Source organism: Rhopilema esculentum, chromosome 18 (genome assembly GCF_057945365.1).
Source record: "Rhopilema esculentum isolate cy_ngs chromosome 18, ASM5794536v1, whole genome shotgun sequence".
NCBI classification, from domain to species: domain Eukaryota; kingdom Metazoa; phylum Cnidaria; class Scyphozoa; order Rhizostomeae; family Rhizostomatidae; genus Rhopilema; species Rhopilema esculentum.
This window is the reverse complement of record NC_142832.1, coordinates 7,448,540-7,467,463: the sequence shown is the minus strand read 5'-3', so window position 1 is coordinate 7,467,463 and position 18,924 is coordinate 7,448,540. Positions and strand designations below refer to the sequence as shown.

The following is an 18,924-nucleotide window of genomic DNA, read 5'->3' as shown; positions in this document are numbered from 1 at the left end:
TTCATTAAGTTTATCAGTGGTTGATACTTATTTCCTTTTTCTCGGTAGGATGTATTCCATGTGGTGTGAAATCTTTGCTAAAGCCATGTTATTGTAAGCACTGAGTTTTAAAGGAATAGGGAGCGTACATTCCTTGATTTTACCAATTATATCTTTGAATTCTTTGATGAAATCCTTAACTTGTTTTTCGTCTTTGCCTGCTATGGTAAACGATTTGCCAAGATATTTATACGATTCGGACCTCTTGTACGTTGCTATTGTTTCTCCTTGAACTTTAATGGCTGGCTTTTTGTCACCTTTTCCCATTTACCAATTGTTACCCGACCTTCGCTCATAAATTAACCCACACTTAGACGCCTTTACTTTCAAACCAGCTTGATCAAAGAGTGGTTCACATTTTATTATCATCTCTTCAAGTAGTTTTAAATAATATGTTACCATTGCAATGTCGTCTGCATATGCTTGAATTGGCATTGGCCTTATGTTTCTTTCATTTTCTATATTCATACTAATCAGGGCTTGATTGAATGCTGGTTTTAGTACTTTATCTACTACCACTAGAAAAATCATAACGCTTAATGGGTCAACTGTTTTTGTGCCCCTTGTGATGTAAATTTTCTGAGGCAAATTGTTTCCACAAATAACTTGAAAGCTGGAACGATGATATATGTACTCAATAATCTTACAGTATACAATCGGAATGTTGTATTCGCGCAATGTGGTTGTAATTTCTTTATGCTTGATATATTAAATCTTGCCTATTTCTTTCTTTAAGAAAGCCCTTTGTTAAAATTCAATTTGCGGCTAAATGAAGGGCAGAATTCTGTTTATGATGCAACGCGAAAATAATTTGTAAATAACAGACGATAAAGATATGTTACGAAGTGCCGTCAAGTCTTTGCGGCTATAATTCTTTTTCAGAATTCTTTGCACTATATCATGTTTCCATTCGGAGGGTACTTTTCTATTTTTTAACTTGTTTTAAATATGCCCACAGTGTCAGTTTTAATTGAACTAAATTCTCTCTTTATGTCCTCATACACAACCTCATCCAGCCCTGCTGATTTTCCATTGGGTAATATTTTCACAACATTTTCAATTTCTTTTTCATTAAATGGCCTTAATTCTTCGATATCATTTTCGTCGTTGTCAGCAAGGGATATTTCTTCCTCGTTTCTTGAATCATTTCCTAAAAGAAAAAAATTTTCATTTCGATAGAACGCTTCTGTTCCCGCTTGATCAATTTCTACTTGTTTTGCCATTTACAATCGTTCTTTATAACTTGAATTGCCCTCTTTCTTTTGTGCAGCCAAAGATCTGTCAATTTACTACTGGAAACTGTATCATCCGTGAACACACCTTGTCTGAGTGAAAGGAATGGTTGTATTGTTTTATTGACATAAGACAACTGCTTTTCTAAGTGGAACAATATGGGGTCATCTCTGTTACCACCAAGAGACGGTTCCTTTGGTAGCGTCTTCAAAATACGTAAACAATATTTGCAAAGATATAAGTTCCATGACTTGCCATTGAAGCTTTGTTGTTGAATTTCCCCGCTTTTCACGAATATTCCAGTAATGACTTTAAGGACTCTTTTCCATTTGCTAAATCTCCCTTGCAGATAAATTTATCATAAAATACTCCCCTGCTACTCAGAGACTGACGAAAGGCCCTTTCGAAGAAGAAGTAGAAGCTTTCATACGCCTAATGATAGAAGTATTGGTTTTGATTTATATTGTAGGGTCCTGTTTAACACTACAATAAAGTTTTATGGTGATGTCAAATTTACTTCTTCTGATGACATATGCAAACTTATAGCAAGTGACGTAATAAAAAATTATGACCTCATATGTGAAACAACAAATCTCCAATCAAACCATGCATGATCACTTGGTTCACTTGATAGCTATTGATGGAAGTCATTTTAGAGTGTTTCCATTAATAAATTTAAGTTCAAGTAAAGCAATGAAACAATATCTGAAAAGGACATTAATCAGCCATTTCAATAATGAGTATGGATTGAAATTATTTTGTTACTCTATCTTTTGGATGCTTTTTGGTGAATTTTAGAGACATCAAAGTTAAAGATCAAAGGAAAACTTAGATATTGCCAATTCTAAACATATGATGTGAATTTTCTCGATTATGAAACCATAATGACGTCATATTGTCAAAAGAGAATAGTCAAATGCTGTTCCAGGGGCGTTCTTTGAAGAATTTTGTTGACTTTAGATAGCGCAATTCTAAATACGCACCTGAAATTGGACAATTCGCTTAGAATCAACCAGATTCGCAATCAGCATGGTCAAAATGCCCCGTATCAAATGGGTCCAGGTTTTTCTCAAAAATGCCCTTTGTTCAGTAGTTACTGAGAATCGGTACCAGATAAGAATGCTCACGGAGCGTGAGGCTTTAGATTCAGAATGAGCGTATTGTTGCGTTTTATCCAATAAGAGCAAAGACAGTAGTAACAATTGCATGACTGATCTGGCTTTCATTGGATGGTAATTTTTGTTCGTGCTGTTTGAATCGGGTGCCTGGAGAATTTTGTATTGATCAAGTCATATTGGAATCATTTTCACAAAAAGATGAACAGAGTTGAAGAAGAAGAAAGTTCAAGTAGTAAATTCCGTTATCTTGTTTGTGGATTTGCATTTTTAATACAATTCCTAGGATATGGCTTCCACCGTACATTTGGGACCATTTATGTATCAATGCAGAAAGAATTTGATGCGAGCAATGCTTCGATAGGTAAGCAACATCTTTTTTTCAACTGACTTGAAAAGCGTATAGGAAGGTGGGGCTTTCTTCGATAAATTTCACTACAAAGACTTGATCCTTTCGAAAGAGACTGAGAAAAGTCCCAGAAATCTAGAGTTTTCATAGCAATTTCAAAACTATATAAAGGAAACGAAATTTCTAATTAGATGGAGTGAAATAGGACCGATTTTTCATCTGTTTCCTTCGCTTTATCGAATAACCTTACTTTCTTCATTTACCAAGTAGTTAGGACGCTCCCTTTTATGATGTTGACGTGTATTCGTGTTGAAAGAATAAAATTGTGGTTTTATGATAGATTCTAACTAAAAGTCCCGGGCTTCTTGTCGGGGGGAAAAGTATTCGGAATTTTACAGTAGCTTTTCTGAGAGTCCTTCCCTGCCACTAATCTATGTTTTTCGCAGAGTTGCAGGACGACCAAAAAGAGAGCTACACATATTGGTTAGGACTAGGTTATTCAATTATCTGTCTTAACTCTTTGGCAAATTTTTCACGCTGTTCAATAGAACAACATTTTCTTCTACATACATCTGTTCTAAGAGCTGTAAAAACGACCGTCTTATCACAGTTTTAGTCTTGTCTGGAACCCACTGATTGCCAACACTTAGGGGGTCTTTCACCAACCTCTATTCCCCGAATAGCTGCTGCTGAACAAAGGGTAGACCTCGGGAGTTTTCTTTGCATAGAAATAGCCACACAAGTTTCAAGAGACTTCGTATGCAAGGTGTAATGTGTTGGCGTGATCTTACTGAAATCTCTGTTAACCCTAATTTGTAGTAACCCAAATGTATACTTATTGCCTATTGCTTTACGTTAAAAGCTTATACTTATAACGACAGGACTCTAATTGCTTCTGCCACACTCAACTCAATTTCTCATTACGGTTGAAACTCTGAAAAACTGATGAAAAACATTTTATTCAAACCGCATTAACGTAAAGATTAATTAAGACGCTCCGACACAAGATGAAACCACTAAACAGATGAAAGCACATTGAAAATGTTGTCAATAGTGTCTTAATCATAAGGTGAAAGCGAACTCCTTCTGTCTACACAATAGCGGTTTTTCATGCTTATGTGGATAGATTCAAAAAACTTCTAGATGGAACGAGGATCGGGCTTTGCAAGTAATCACACTGGTTGTAAATTCATAGTAAATTTTAATGATGGCGTCATCAAAAAATTGATTAAAATTCTTGAAAAATCAGCCAATCACTTAATCTCAACTTTTATTGCATTCGTCCACTAAATCAATTATGGAGATTTTAAATCCAACAGGAACCAAAAAATTTCACCGAAAGCTACTTTTTTGATGACGTCATCAAATATTTCTAAAAATTTTTGAAAAATCAGCCAATGACTTAATCTAAACTTTTAATTCATTTCCTCATCAAATCAACTATGAAGATTTCAAATCCAAAATGGGACAAGAAAATTTTACAGGAAGTTACTTTTTTGATGACGTCATCAAATATTTATAAAATTTCTAGAAAAATCAGGCACTATTTAATCTAAACTTTTAATGCATTTCCCCACTAAATCATCTATGAAGATTTCAAATCCTAGACGGGACAGAAAATTTTTTTACCGAAAGTTACTTCTTTGATGATGTCTTCAAATATTTGTAAAAATTGTTGAAAAATCAGCCAATGACTTAATCTCAACTTTTAATGCATTTCCTCATTAAATCAATAGATGTGTTTTTGCCCGGTTAATACTAGACCTGCTTAAATTAGCGTAAAAGAGAGCCTTTGGTAAAATGACACAATGTGACACAAGCAAAACATGTTTACTTCAACTAAATAGAAAAACTGTGCATGCAATATATCATTAGTGATATATCACTCAAAGGAAAATTAGTGAAAAGACTACTAATATCGAAAAAACACATGAAAGGTGTTTCGTTTTCGATGTTAAAGTTTTCCATAAACTCGGCAAAGTAAAAGAATCCTTGATGCAATGTTTTGAATATTTTTGAAGAACAGGATCTAAAACTTCGGTAAGCCACTTAGCCAGTTCGTGTTGTGCTGAGCCAATCAGATACAAGATTGATCTAAGTGGGACATTCGGCATATATATTTTAGGGAGGCCATAACAATTATGGTCATTGTGAACCTGTGGGTCTCATCTTATCGTAAATTTGTTAGTCAACACTTTTGAGTCGACAAGCTCTAAAAGATGTTCTTGAAGTTTCAGCCCTAACCAGGCCGTTTTATTGTGTGTTTCGACATCACCCTGTTTTTCAAACTTATGCTTGTCAAGGAGAATATTCTCCATTTTTTGGATGTTATCCTTTTTGTCCAAAATTACCCCCCTGACCCTTCATAGGATTTTGTAATAAAGATGCCATTGTTAGACCATAGAGATTTTAGAGCTTGAAAATGGTCTTTATGCAAAAGAAAATCCGAGTGGGTCGAAGGGAGAGCCACTAAAAGCATAAGCCAAATCACTTAGTCGAGCTTTTAATTTCTTAAATTCCAAACAATCAGAAATATCGTGCTTGGAAAGTTGAGCGTTTAAAATTTCGAATGCAGCAAAAAGTGGGATACAGAATTCAAGACCATTACCTAAGACAAGTTTCCGCTTTCAGAGAGAGAAAAGTCCGATAAATTGGAAGTATGTTTTTTGGAAACGCTGATCAAGCCACCAAAACTTTTCCCATCTAGTATGGCAATATTCTTATTGTGTTTTTCTGTGGTCTGTTTTAGTGTCCGCTGGAAATGTCCACCTTTTGGAAAGCTTTGCAATGTAAGTCCCATATTTGAAAATAGACCCGAGTTTTTTATTCAAAAGGTGGAATCAGTGGTGGCACCAGGGGAGGGCTACAGCCCCTCCGTCGGAAGCATCTAGCCCCCCATAGGAGGAAGTTTTTGGAAAGAGGTTGAATCGTGGAGGTGGCTATGGTCTGGAGATTCCAGTAATTTAAGAAATGTTAGTAAGAAAACTTAGTAAACTGGGCTGAAAGAAGATTGAAGCTGTAAAAAGCCATATAGATTGTCAAAAGAGAAAGTGTTTGAAGCAAATATTTGAACAAATATTCATTCGTCTAAGTTTCTGTTTGCTGGCTCCTAACTTTTTTGTAATGTCCCCTAATTGGAAAGAAAAACAGCCAAATTGACTTATTTGTGCAAAAAATATTGTCCGTTAATTAGAGTGTCCGCTGATTAAGTGTCCGTTTTTAGAAAGTTTTTTATGAGACTTTGACCAGAAAACGATCGGGGAAAAAAATTTGTCTGCTTATCAGAGGTGTCCCCCTTTTAGCGTGTCCGTTAATTGGAGAGAATACTGTTTTAGTTTTCTGAATTTCACCTTGTTGAAAAACGCCCTCAATTGTGGGAATTTGTCTAACACCAGGCTTTGAAATGCGAGCGGTGATGAATTTAGGTGCAACTCGACAAAAGCCAAAGGTTTACCTAAAGAAGGCCTGGATTTTTGGAATTAATGCCAACAAGAAATCTTCAAATCTTCAAATCATTAGTTTATATACCTTCATTCATGTCAAGGAATCATATTCAACCAAAGGAGCAACTACCTTTTCTTGATCCTTTATTGATTTAAAGATATGAAGATCTCTGAAATACCTAAATCACTGTAGTGGCACTGAGTGTATTTAAGCTGAAATTTCCTATTGAGATACTATTGGGGTGTAACATCCCCATACTACCGGTCGCGAAGCCCCTGATTATAATATGAAAAGCCACTGTTCATTTTAAGCCTTGGGGTTATTCTGACAAATGACAGTATGTTTCGTTTACGGACTGGAAGATGAAAGGTCAGCACAGGCATAGCGAAGCGTTGAGAAAAGTTGCAGAAGGAGGGGGCTAAAGCCGAATAAAATGTGGTTTGACTGCTAAATTCACTGGTAATTTTTTGCATTTTTGGCAAAAATTGGTGGGGTATAGCCCCCCATCCCCCTTTTGCTTGGTGCCTTCAGCAAAACATGAATCTTACAGAGTATAGTAAACAAAACAATAGGGATCCAGATCTTGTTACTTTTTCCCGCGTATAAGGAGTATTATATAGCCTGATAACCAGCCCATTATTTAAAAAGCTTATTCTTTTAGAGTAATGGGCTGGTTTTCAGGCTAAGTATGATCTTGGTATTATACATTTCTGAAAACTTTGCTTATCCCCTTAATGAGTTTTCAACATTCAAATTAAGCTTACCCAGCTGAAGTTTGGACTTAGATTACAGGGCCTAAGCTTATGATAATTTGGCCTACATTATTATTGACCTCTTAATTAGTATGTTGTGAACAATGTTGAAGAAGCTGTAAAAATTTATGCCACTCATATTCAACTTCCTCTTCTCTATTCAAGCACTAGCGAGTTCATTACCGGCATCTTTGCTGTTCATGTTATCAACTGTCGCAGTCGTTATTTTGGATCGGATAGGCTTTCGCCTTTCAATGCTACTTGGAGGCATATTGATAGGCGTCGCCCTACTGGTGTCATCACTCACTTCAAACATCCTCATCATCTACCTGACGCTTGGAGTTATTTACGCATTTGGTCAGAGTTTGTGTTATTACGGGTCTTTGCTAATTTTGCCATTGTATTTCAAGAAGACATTGCCACTCGCCCATAGTATAGTCATATCGGGGAACAGTGTTGGTGGCTTTGCCCTGGCGCCTATCGTTGGTTTCGTCTTGAAACAATATGGCTTCAGTGGAGGAATGCGGCTGTGCAGCGCCATTGCCTTGTTCATTATTGCAATGTCGGTGGTATTTAAGAGGCCTGGGGAGAGCTTTTGGTTCAACGGATTGATTTGTGAAGAGAATGAAAGGCGAAGCGACAGTGAATCTAAACCTGAGAACCTACCTCTGCATAAGAACAAAGCATTTGTGATTTATGTTGTGTCGGTCATGTATTGCAAATTTGGAGTTTACATAAACTATGTGCATATAGTGAGTATTATGTTTTAGTCCTACGTCTTCATGGCTTTTTGCAGGCGTTGGCATATTTGAATGCAATTGAGCTTTGTCTTTTGACGCAATGTGGAAGTTGTCGATTTTGCTGCATAGCGCTGCTGTCCATCAACTTCTTTTTGCATTATCATTTAAATATGGTGTTCCTTAGCTAAATCTACTCTAAAATTCTTTTTTCGTAATTTCTAGACCTTAGAAGATTTTTCAGCTTCATTTTTTAGCATATGTGTTAATCTGAGGAAACATTCTAAATCGTGAAGAGAGAGGAAAGGAAAAAAAAGTTTTATCTACTATCAAAGTATTGATTTTGAATTGGTATAAAGAAATATTCTACTAATGATCTTGAATCATAGACTGTATACTTCTATATGCCTAATATAATTGTATGTGCCTATATTAGACCAGGCGAGGAAGGGGAGGGGATATCGTCACCCATCAAGGGAATTGGCAAGACCAACTCTACTTGGTCAATTTCGATACGCTGATTACGAAAATCGTTGTTATACGGAAAAATTCGGTACCAGGAAGCCTCTATTTTACGTTCAAATCTCGTTTTCGTCCAAATTTGAACGTTGAACGAAAGTTTGTAAATTAATCGATTGTTTTCAATTTCGATGTGCTGATTTCAAAAAGTTATTTTATAAATGTAAATTCAGTACCAGGAAGCCTCTATTTCATGTTCAAACCTCATTTTCATCAAAATTTGAACGTTGAGAAAAAGTTTGTAAATTTTTTATTCTCATCAATTTCGATATACTGATTTCGAAGGTTGATCTCATACGGCGGAATTCTGAATGCACTGGTCCCTTTTTCATGCTGTAATCGTTAAATTATCGTTTTCAATATTTCTAGAGTAAAATCTGCTGCACACATAGATTTGCTTTAAAAGCTTGAAAAAGATTATGTCAAAAAGCAATATAATACGGCTAATAAACATTTAAAGTTGTAAAAAATCTTTTGGTGGTACAAAACTTGAAAATGGCTTTGAAAAAAGCAAACATCTAGTAAACTTTTCGTCTGACACTCTTCAGACTTTAAAACGTCAGAACATAGATCGAAAACTCTACGCTAGGAAATATATATACCTAGTTGTGGATCGAAATAGGACAATCAGAAACAGGAGCACATGACTGTATAGGTTGACCAATCAGTGCCGCTTGCCTATTGTGAATGTTGAAACCTAAGGTGTCCTAAGGTGAAAACGAACTCCTTGTGTCTACACAGAAGCGGTTTTTTAGTGCTTATGTAGATAGATTCCAAAACTTCTAGGTAAAACGACGATCGACCAATAATCCAAAAAATGTCGCCATTATAGTTTTTGCACAATCTGGGTTTTCTAATATATGCTGCCTGATAGCAGAATCGCAGGTTTAAGTTGTGATTTTAGATTTGAAAGACCGAGGTGGCTGTTCTCTTTGGGGATGGGTTTTGTTTCTAATATTAGACGGAACATGTTGTTTTATTCTATCCTCCAATCTTTGGGTAGTGCGTCCTACGTAGCTAGAATCACACTGTCACGTACAACGGAACTTTTTTGTGTGGCAGGAACGCAGTCCTTTTTCGTACTATAAACAACACGTGGGTTGACTGCGAAGAAACAATTTGCAATGGCCTGTTTTATTTGGCTTTCAAAACGTAGGGAACTGTCACCGATCCAGGGTAGTTTTAGATAGACAGGGCACTTTTGAGGACCAAATTTTACGTCAGCCTAGAAATTTCCTATCTTCTCCTTAATGTAAACTGAAATAACATCTTCTGGATAGCCGTTCTCCAGAAAAATCTCAGTTAGATTTTTCACTGCGCTAGTTAAATTGTCATACAGAAAATTTATTCAGTGGTCTTGCTTCATGCTGTCTATCATATCAACATTGTCTTCAATTAAAAGGGAGCAATAGTTGGTCTTCACGCCTTCTCCGGCAACAATTATGTGTCCATGATTTCCAAAAAAAGGGAAAAAGTCATTCTGAGAAGCAATGTAAAGCGCAACGAATTCGTGAGCACTTTTGCAAGGCTTGGAACATCCAATCCAATTGTCCAGCCCACCCAATTGCGTCGTCTTTGCAATCCTGGAGAAGTTTACATGCTTTCTTTACAGTTTTTCAACAATTGTCACCAAGGCCAATGACGCCCGCTCAAAGAGTTTCTGGAAGATTTTTGAAACTTAAGGGAAAGTTTTTTAACTTAGTTTAATGCCACCGTGTGTTGCCAATCTCATTTGCACAAAGCTACATTAGCTTATGTTGCAAACATTTACAGAAATGCAGAATTTACAGAAGTTACAGTTAAGCATTGGCAGTCCAGTTGATCATGGTTGGGATGCAGCCGGTAACGCATCGTGGAGTAAAGACATATACCTAGATAATAATGCCGAGTTGCTTCTAAATATCAATCAAGATGCTGAAGAAGACAATATTGACCCAATGAATGACAATTGCTTCGAGGATGAGTATAGCAATGACTCTGATGACAACGGATACTAGAATGTTTATTCAAAACAACTTTAAATGTTTATTAGCCGTATTATATTGCTTTTTGACATAATCTTTTTTAAGCTTTTAAAGCAAATCTATGTGTGCAGCAGATTTTACTCTAGAAATATTGAAAACGATGAATAAACGAAAAGGGACCAGTGCATTCAGAATTCCGCCGTATGGGATCAACCACCGAAATCAGTATATCGAAATTGATGAGAATGAAAAATTTACAAACTTTTTTCAACATTCAAATTTTGATGAAAACGAGGCTTAGACAGGGAATAGAGTCTTCCTGGTACTGAATTTACATTTATAAAATAATTTTTTTGAAATCAGCACATCGAACTTGATAAAAATCGATTCATTTAAAAACTTTCGTTCAACGTTCAAATTTGGACGAAAACGAGGTTTGAACGTGGAATAGAGGCTTCCTGGTACCGAATTTCTCCGTATAACATCGATTTTCGTAATCAGCGTATCGAAATTGACCAAATAGAATTGTTCTTGCAAATTCCCTCGATGGGTGACGATATCCTCGCCTGGTCTATATGTCTCTATTTGAAACTACTACTTTTTCAGGTACGTTTGGCTCTTGACCGGGCAGTGCCTTACACTGAAGCTACATTCTTACCAGGCCTTACTTGGATCGCACAGTTCCTTGGCAAAATAGCTTTTGGCAAGCTGTCATTTATGAAAGTGGCTAGCAATTTGGCTTTGTGTCAGATTTCGACCGCTTTTATGGGAGTAATAGTGTTTTTGCCATTTCTAAAAGGGTTTACTGGCCTAGCCATAATCTCTTTTGCTTTTGGATTATTTCAAGGATTGCATAATGCATCACACCTTATTGTTGTCAGGGAAATTGTAGAAACGCAGCAATTTAAAAGTGGATACAATGTCAGTCAATTCTTTTTAGGGATCGCTACCTTTTGTGGCCCCCCAATGGCAGGTAAGAAAAAATTTCTAGGGGTCTTGGCTGGGATGAAAGAATGATGTTGAAATCATCAAAATTTAATATTATTTAGAATTTATAAAACAATTAATCATATGATAAATGATGTAATTCGATGTGGTTTAAATAAATACTTTATATTTGATGTATCAACTTGTGATACGTTGTAATATCAGACTTAACGTTTGAGCATATCAAAGGCTTGTTACGATGGAATAATGAGCTTGATAATTTAGTAACAAATTTCATTTCCAATGTGAAATTTACCAGGATTTATGCAAGCAAAAATGCCTGCAATGCGTACAAAAGTTTTATCAATATTTCTTCGTACGGAAAAACATTTCACCAATCCAGTGTTTAATGATTTAACTATTGAAATGCCCTTAAAGAAAGAAACAACTTTGAACAAACTAAAGCTTTCCGTCCAACTCTTTTCAGAGTATAAAACCTGTGAGCAAGGATTGAAAACTTCCAGCTAGAATACGTAAATCAAGCTGTGGATTGAAACGTGCCAATGAGAATGGCAAGCACATGACTATCGAGCTTGCCCATTTAGTGCGGTTTAATTATTCAAAATATTTTAACCAGTCTATTTCTAGGGTGAAAACAAATTCTTTCTGTTTACACAACAGAGGCTATTTCATCTTTGATGCAGATAGATTGTAAAAAATGCTGGATGTTAGGACGATCGGGCTTCTGAAGGCTTATAAATTCATATGAATGCTAGACTAAAAGATGAAGTATGTCTCAATATGTTTGCATTTTTTAAAAACTCTTTAATTTTCACACTAATAAAATAGTGAAATATAACAAGTAAAATATAATTTTTTGAAAGAATCTCTACTGTTTCTGAAGTCGTGAAAAGTTCATCTTACCGTGAAATATATATTCAAATTTCCAGGGAAGTTCATATTGTGTTCTGGGTGGTGGAGTTTCGGAAGTTACACTTTGTGTATCAAAGGGAATATGGCCATTATCCTAGCAATACAGTGTGACGTGAAGCCTTACTTCGGTCTATTGTACCTTTTATCTTTCTCTTATCGTTTCCTTCCTTTTATTCTCTTTTCTTGTTTCTCTTGTAGGTTATTTGTATACACTCACTGGCAACTATATACTTGCTTTTCTCATTGCTGGAGGATGTGCTGTTATGGGAATGCTTCTGATGTTCTTCGTGCGATATTTTCATGCTCTAAACAAAGAGGAAAATGAGCTTCTCCTCAAACAGTAAAAGTTTAAAGTCAACGTAATCGAATAAGAATCTTTCAATAAAACGTAAGTTACTTGAAATGAAAGGTGCTGCTTTAAAAACCCTATTATATGCAAACAAGCTTCAACGTAATGAAGAAGAGAGCTGGTTGTCTTGATCATAATTAGAAATAGTTTTACATTTCCTCTTTTTAAAAAATAGCGAGAAATTTAACCAAGCTCTGATTGCAATTTTCAAATTGAATTCAATTAACAATCAATTGGCTTATGGATTTTGTGGTAGCAATATTCGTTGCCGCTTTGAGAACTTTATAGAAAATGAAAACACTCCCAAGAACCTTAAGATCATAAAGAATTTGAATTGAACCCACGTTCTCACAGGGTCGAATTTACGTCTGTTGGGGCACTGGGCCCAAAGTTGATTGGGGCCCCTTAAAATATACCAAATAATTCGTGTCACGTGCACAGTACTTTACTAAACGTAATGAAACATAATAAACTAACTTTAAAACACGAATGAACTTGTATCCATTGCGCATTTCAGTATATTAGCAAAAAACTACCCAACTGCTGGAAACCTTTCGATGATTTTATTGGCGTTTAAAACTCCCAGAACATCAACATCTGCTGTCATTTAAAGATTGTTTAATGATTAAACATAAGGAAACAACGCGCTACTGTGACATTGTTGACCTTAGTTCACACTCTTTTTAATTACCCTTTTCAGCATGGTGAAACATTTTTCACCTGAGAAACCACCGTATGGCAAATTGAGCAAAAAACTAAGGGCAGTCATTGCAATGGGGGAAGCTCCTATCAGGACAAGCGAAAGTTTTAAAAGCCCTGGGATTAAAACAAAATATGAGCCCCCCTGCGAGCGGAGCGAGCTAAAAATTCTTATGACCACGCCCTTTATTCCATTCTTGAAACGGGATTAATTACTTTACAAGGCCCCCTAGCTCCATTTAAACACAAGATTGAAATCAAGAGCACTTTAAAGGCTTATAAAATTTTGCACGGGGCCCCCAAAATCAAAGAATCTTAGGACCCCATGGGCCCGGGCGTAACTGCGTTCTCGAACATAAAACAAATGTTTGTCTTCTTTCAAAGGGGTATAGCTCTTTGTTCATAGTTTTTTTATGTGAATAAACCAAAATTGATAATTACACCATTGCAATGTTATTCCGGTCATACGTGTCTTTTTTTTCAAATTAGGACCTGGCCAAACTTTTTCATTCACAAAACAGCTTATAGATTAGATTTCACACTTACGGGACAAAAATATTGCACAGCCTGAAGCAGAAATGCTGCAAAATTCTGGAGCTAGCAAAAGTTTAAATAGCTGCTGCAAATTATACAAAAGTTGCAAGATAACTTTGTGTTGGAGAATAATGGAAAATTTACCAATGTTTTTTTAGATCTTCTATGTCGAGTTTGACATGATCTGTTATATAAGTTATTTTCTAAATCTTAGCAAGTCTTACAAAGCGTTGCCCATTGTTTAGGGTTTAGATTAAATGGTTTTTACCTATAAAAAACTAATGCCTAATGGTTTCATAAAAGTTGATTTGATTTCATAAGCTATGTCGTTTACAACTCTGTGGCAAAAACTCATTTGACAACTTTGTGCAATACTTTTGCTCAAAGAGTGTATATGAGCGCCAGAATAAGAGAAGAACCCTGTTGAAAAAAATGAGGAGTATTGTCGGAATTTTATTTTAAAAGTCATAATCCCAAATAAGCTTCTAAAGATTAAAATTGCCACTAGCAGAAAAATGATAGCTTCTGTTTTAAAAAAAAAAATTTTTCTTGGACTTCATTCTCCATTGTTAATTTGAAAAAAACTTTTTATCAATTCTTGAAAGCTATTTTAACATAAGAGGCTGTAAGACTTGTTCGGAAGACGATATTACGCTGTAATACCGTTTTAACTAATCTGTGTGGCATTGTCATGGCACTTCTGCACATCTGTTCTGTCTGCGACAACACAACCCTTGAACTTCTAATCATGGCAGTGATAATGCGCACGAGCAAGGGCCCGGAACGGGAGCTAGTTCATGGTCTGTAAGACAGGCATAATTTCCTTTCCAGAAAAAGACATAGCAGGATTGTCGGGGAGACGATCATTTAAAGTTAGTGTGGGGCTACCTTCTGCCCAGGCGTGAAAACGTAACAAAATCTCTTTCCATGCGCATGCTCGTTGGTTCCAGGACAGAGGGTTGCCTCACTCATCAAAATACTTTCTTATGCTCGTCTCCCCAATAAACAGGGGGATTGTATGTAAGGAAGTGTGGCAAGCCTCAAGAGTTGTTTAATCGGCGGATTCGCCATTTTGGTACTTATTCGGCAAACTTGCTGGTGGCATAAATTAAAAAATTAATGATAGTTGATGGTATATTTGATTGTTTTCATCTTCATTTCGATTTTTTCTTGCAAAACACAGCATTTTGATATTTCAGATGTTGATTGGCAAGCTGTCAGCAATGAGAACCAAACTCTACATTGCAAGTTTTCAAGGCTAGTGGCGCAAATTGCGAAAATTCCAGCAAGAAAAACGAATAAAACCATTAAAAAGCGTTCCTCCCGCTGATATAAAAGTATAGTTGTATTAACTTAGTTAAAATTGCTTCAATGAGTGCATTTTTGAGCAAACTGGTAGCATCAAATTTTTGAAAATTTTCTCACCTTCTGCGGCAACCATTCCTCGCCTCAGGTAGTCACTTTCCAGTGCTTGTTTACTGCACGTATCACAATAGTCTGCATGTTAGCTACCTTAACCTAACCTACCTAAGTACAAATGGTTCCTAATTTGTTAAATGATTAAATGAAGAAAGCTTGGTATCTAATTGCAAAAATAGCTTGGTATCTAGAATTATGTGAATATTAAAGAAGCTTAACGCCTTAGATGACTTGAGTAGACTCTTTTTTAAAAGGAAAGTTGTTGTTTATTAGAATATTCAGAGAATATTAGAATATCACACAAAATGGTTTTTCAAAATTACAAAGGCGAGATCCGATCAGAATTGGCATTTCTTTGTGAAGCTAGTGAGAGATTTATAAACCTAATGTATTTTGCGGGTTATGGACAATGATTAAGCGAGATGTAGCAAATTATGTTACTTGAAAATTGTTACTAGAAACCTGAATTATGGATTTCGGGCAAACAGCAACATTATTTTGCCATGTGCAAGAACAATAACATACGACAAATGCTACCTACTGAAATCAAAGAGTCCCAATCACTGCAGATCTTTAAAGCAAACATAAAATTTATATAAACTTCGAGTGCAGTTGTGGATTGTGCAAAGCATATATTGTACATTTAAGCATTTTATATATAATTACTTTTTATAAATTATCACTTTTATTGAAAATAGTTAGCTTGAGTTAACTTAATGCCAGATAGATGAAATAACCTATTCTCAACTGTAAACAAATTATTTATGATTTATTTATTATTATTATTATATTATGTCATTATCATACTATAATATATTATTATTATGAAACATCTGAGGGTTGAAAAAAGTTTCGTCAGGAGTGAATGCCACTCTCCATCTTTTGTCCATTCACTATTTCACATGATTTGACAATGAAAGATATTCTCAACGCATAATTTTGGCAGAAACTGAAAATATTTGTCTATTAATCACAGCTAACGAAGGGTTGTAAACAACGATTTGCAGCATCAAAATGTCTCCAAACGATTCCAACTAGCAGGATAATATTTCTATTTTCATAACAAGGAAAGAGCCTTTGGTTTTGAGAAACATGTAGTTGCTAGAGTTGAAATATTATTTAATTTATTTTTGGTTGATTGGCAACCAGCTCCTCGAACAAACAGACACACATTCGTGCTCCAGCGTCCCTACATGTAGGTTTATTCACGCAAGGCTTTTTCAGCCCTAAAACTTCAATGAGATGGTTATAATTTTCCCTACATATAATTGGCAATAGTTTTCATTGGCAAATCTTAGATGATACAGTAAATACCCAATAACTCGAGCCTCCAATGTAATGGTTCGAGTTATCGACTGCTAGAGTTATCAAGGTTCTATAGCTCGAATGTTCGAGTTACTTGAAGTATTTTAACGTAGACAACAACAAAAACAACAACATCAACAAAAAACATTAAAAAAATGGAACAGAAGATTGAAATTCCAGTTCATAGATCTTTCTGCACTGCAGAAAGGCAAAAACTTAGTAAACAGGTGCAAAAGTGCTACAAAATGAGCTGCCGATCGTTCTTGCAACTTCAGTATCTCCTAAAAACCACCGTATCAAAGGACACAATAAATACAAAGATATTTGGACTTTAAAGCAAGTTTCTTTCTATCGAGAACTCTTGTAGCGAAATGCATTCCTTGTAAGAGGTGCATCATCATCATAACCAGGAAAAAAATTAATTTATCTAAATACATATACCGTTTAAGAGTCACACTTACATCAGCTACTGATATTGATTTGAATGACTCCTCTTACAAATATGGTAAGCAACGATTAACAGCAGATTAATCAATTGCAGCAACGATAGATACAAAAAATGGAAAAGTCAATAGTCTACAATCAAAAGCAATGAGTGAAAATTTATCGCTAGCAACAGAGTTTCGGTTCATTGTACATAAAAATTTCAAATTTTTCTGCACTCTCCGAGTTTTCTCTTGCAAACTTTGTAACAATTATTGTTTCTTAATTATCTTTACTTATGCTTATCAAATAATCAAATTAATGATCTGATGGATATCGTGTAAAATGATCTTGGTGATGGAGAAGGATTGATTGTTTCTTGCAATACGCAAATTACGAGACTGAATGAATTTGTTTATGTTTCAAACCAAAAAAGCATTTTGGTTCGATGAACGAAAAAATCTGTTACGATTCATACATTATTAAAGGGAGCAAAATCAGTTCGAGTTAGGAAATGGTCGAGCTATCGGGTGTTCGAGTTATCGATGGTATTTGTATATGAAAGTATTACGCTATGTTCAAGGGGACGCAATATCAGTTCGAGTTAGGGGATGTTCGAGCTATCGGAGGGTTCGAATTATCGATGGCATTTGTTTATGAAAGTATTACGCTGTGTTCAAAGGGAGAAATATCAGTTTAACTTAGGCAGTGTTCGAACTATTGGAGGGTTCGAGTTATCGATGGCATTTGTTTATGAAAGTATTACGCTAGGTTCTAGGGGACGCAATATCAGTTCAAGTTAGGCAATGTTCGAACTATCGGAGGGATCGAGTTAACGATGGCATTTGTTTATGAAAGTATTACGCTAGGTTCTAGGGGACGCAATATCAGTTCAAGTTAGGCAATGTTCGAACTATCGGAGGGATCGAGTTAACGATGGCATTTGTTTATGAAAGTATTACGCTAGGTTCTAGGGGACGCAATATCAGTTCAAGTTAGGCAATGTTCGAACTATTGGAGGGTTCGAGTTATCGATGGCATTTGTTTATGAAAGTATTACGCTAGGTTCTAGGGGACGCAATATCAGTTCAAGTTAGGCAATGTTCGAACTATCGGAGGGATCGAGTTAACGATGGCATTTGTTTATGAAAGTATTACGCTAGGTTCTAGGGGACGCAATATCAGTTCAAGTTAGGCAATGTTCGAACTATCGGAGGGATCGAGTTAACGATGGCATTTGTTTATGAAAGTATTACGCTAGGTTCTAGGGGACGCAATATCAGTTCAAGTTAGGCAATGTTCGAACTATCGGAGGGATCGAGTTAACGATGGCATTTGTTTATGAAAGTATTACGCTAGGTTCTAGGGGACGCAATATCAGTTCAAGTTAGGCAATGTTCGAACTATCGGAGGGATCGAGTTAACGATGGCATTTGTTTATGAAAGTATTACGCTAGGTTCTAGGGGACGCAATATCAGTTCAAGTTAGGCAATGTTCGAACTATCGGAGGGATCGAGTTAACGATGGCATTTGTTTATGAAAGTATTACGCTAGGTTCTAGGGGACGCAATATCAGTTCAAGTTAGGCAATGTTCGAACTATCGGAGGGATCGAGTTAACGATGGCATTTGTTTATGAAAGTATTACGCTAGGTTCTAGGGGACGCAATATCAGTTCAAGTTAGGCAATGTTCGAACTATCGGAGGGATCGAGTTAACGATGGCATTTGTTTATGAAAGTATTACGCTAGGTTCTAGGGGACGCAATATCAGTTCAAGTTAGGCAATGTTCGAACTATCGGAGGGATCGAGTTAACGATGGCATTTGTTTATGAAAGTATTACGCTAGGTTCTAGGGGACGCAATATCAGTTCAAGTTAGGCAATGTTCGAACTATCGGAGGGATCGAGTTAACGATGGCATTTGTTTATGAAAGTATTACGCTAGGTTCTAGGGGACGCAATATCAGTTCAAGTTAGGCAATGTTCGAACTATCGGAGGGTTCGAGTTAACGATGGAATTTGTTTATGAAAGTATTACGCTAGGTTCTAGGGGAGAAATATCAGTTCAAGTTAGGCAATGTTCGAACTATCGGAGGGTTCTAGTTAACGATGGCATTTGTATCTGAAAGTATTACGCTAGGCTCTAGGGGACGCAATATCAGTTCAAGTTAGGCAATGTTC

General features: G+C 36.1%; 1 protein-coding gene across 1 annotated transcript; it reads left to right on the top strand.

Annotated features, from left to right (window-relative positions):
• Positions 1 to 1,181: 1,181 nt before the first annotated feature.
• LOC135696573 (monocarboxylate transporter 12) lies at positions 1,182 to 18,923 on the top strand. Its single transcript, XM_065216010.2, has 5 exons — positions 1,182 to 2,751; positions 7,098 to 7,684; positions 10,759 to 11,125; positions 12,211 to 12,400; positions 14,794 to 18,923. Exons 1-4 carry the CDS (start codon positions 2,589 to 2,591, stop codon positions 12,354 to 12,356), a joined length of 1,263 nt encoding a protein of 420 aa, XP_065072082.2. The 5' UTR covers positions 1,182 to 2,588; the 3' UTR covers positions 12,357 to 12,400; positions 14,794 to 18,923.
• Position 18,924: the final 1 nt, after the last annotated feature.

Excerpts from the sequence above, each read along its gene's own strand:
- LOC135696573 (XM_065216010.2), top strand. The coding sequence starts at position 2,589 with ATGAACAGAGTTGAAGAAGAAGAAAGTTCAAGTAGTAAATTCCGTTAT. Across the intron at positions 7,685-10,758 it reads ACATAAACTATGTGCATATA|GTACGTTTGGCTCTTGACCG; the intron begins GTGAGTATTATG and ends CTACTTTTTCAG. Across the intron at positions 11,126-12,210 it reads TTGTGGCCCCCCAATGGCAG|GTTATTTGTATACACTCACT; the intron begins GTAAGAAAAAAT and ends TTTCTCTTGTAG.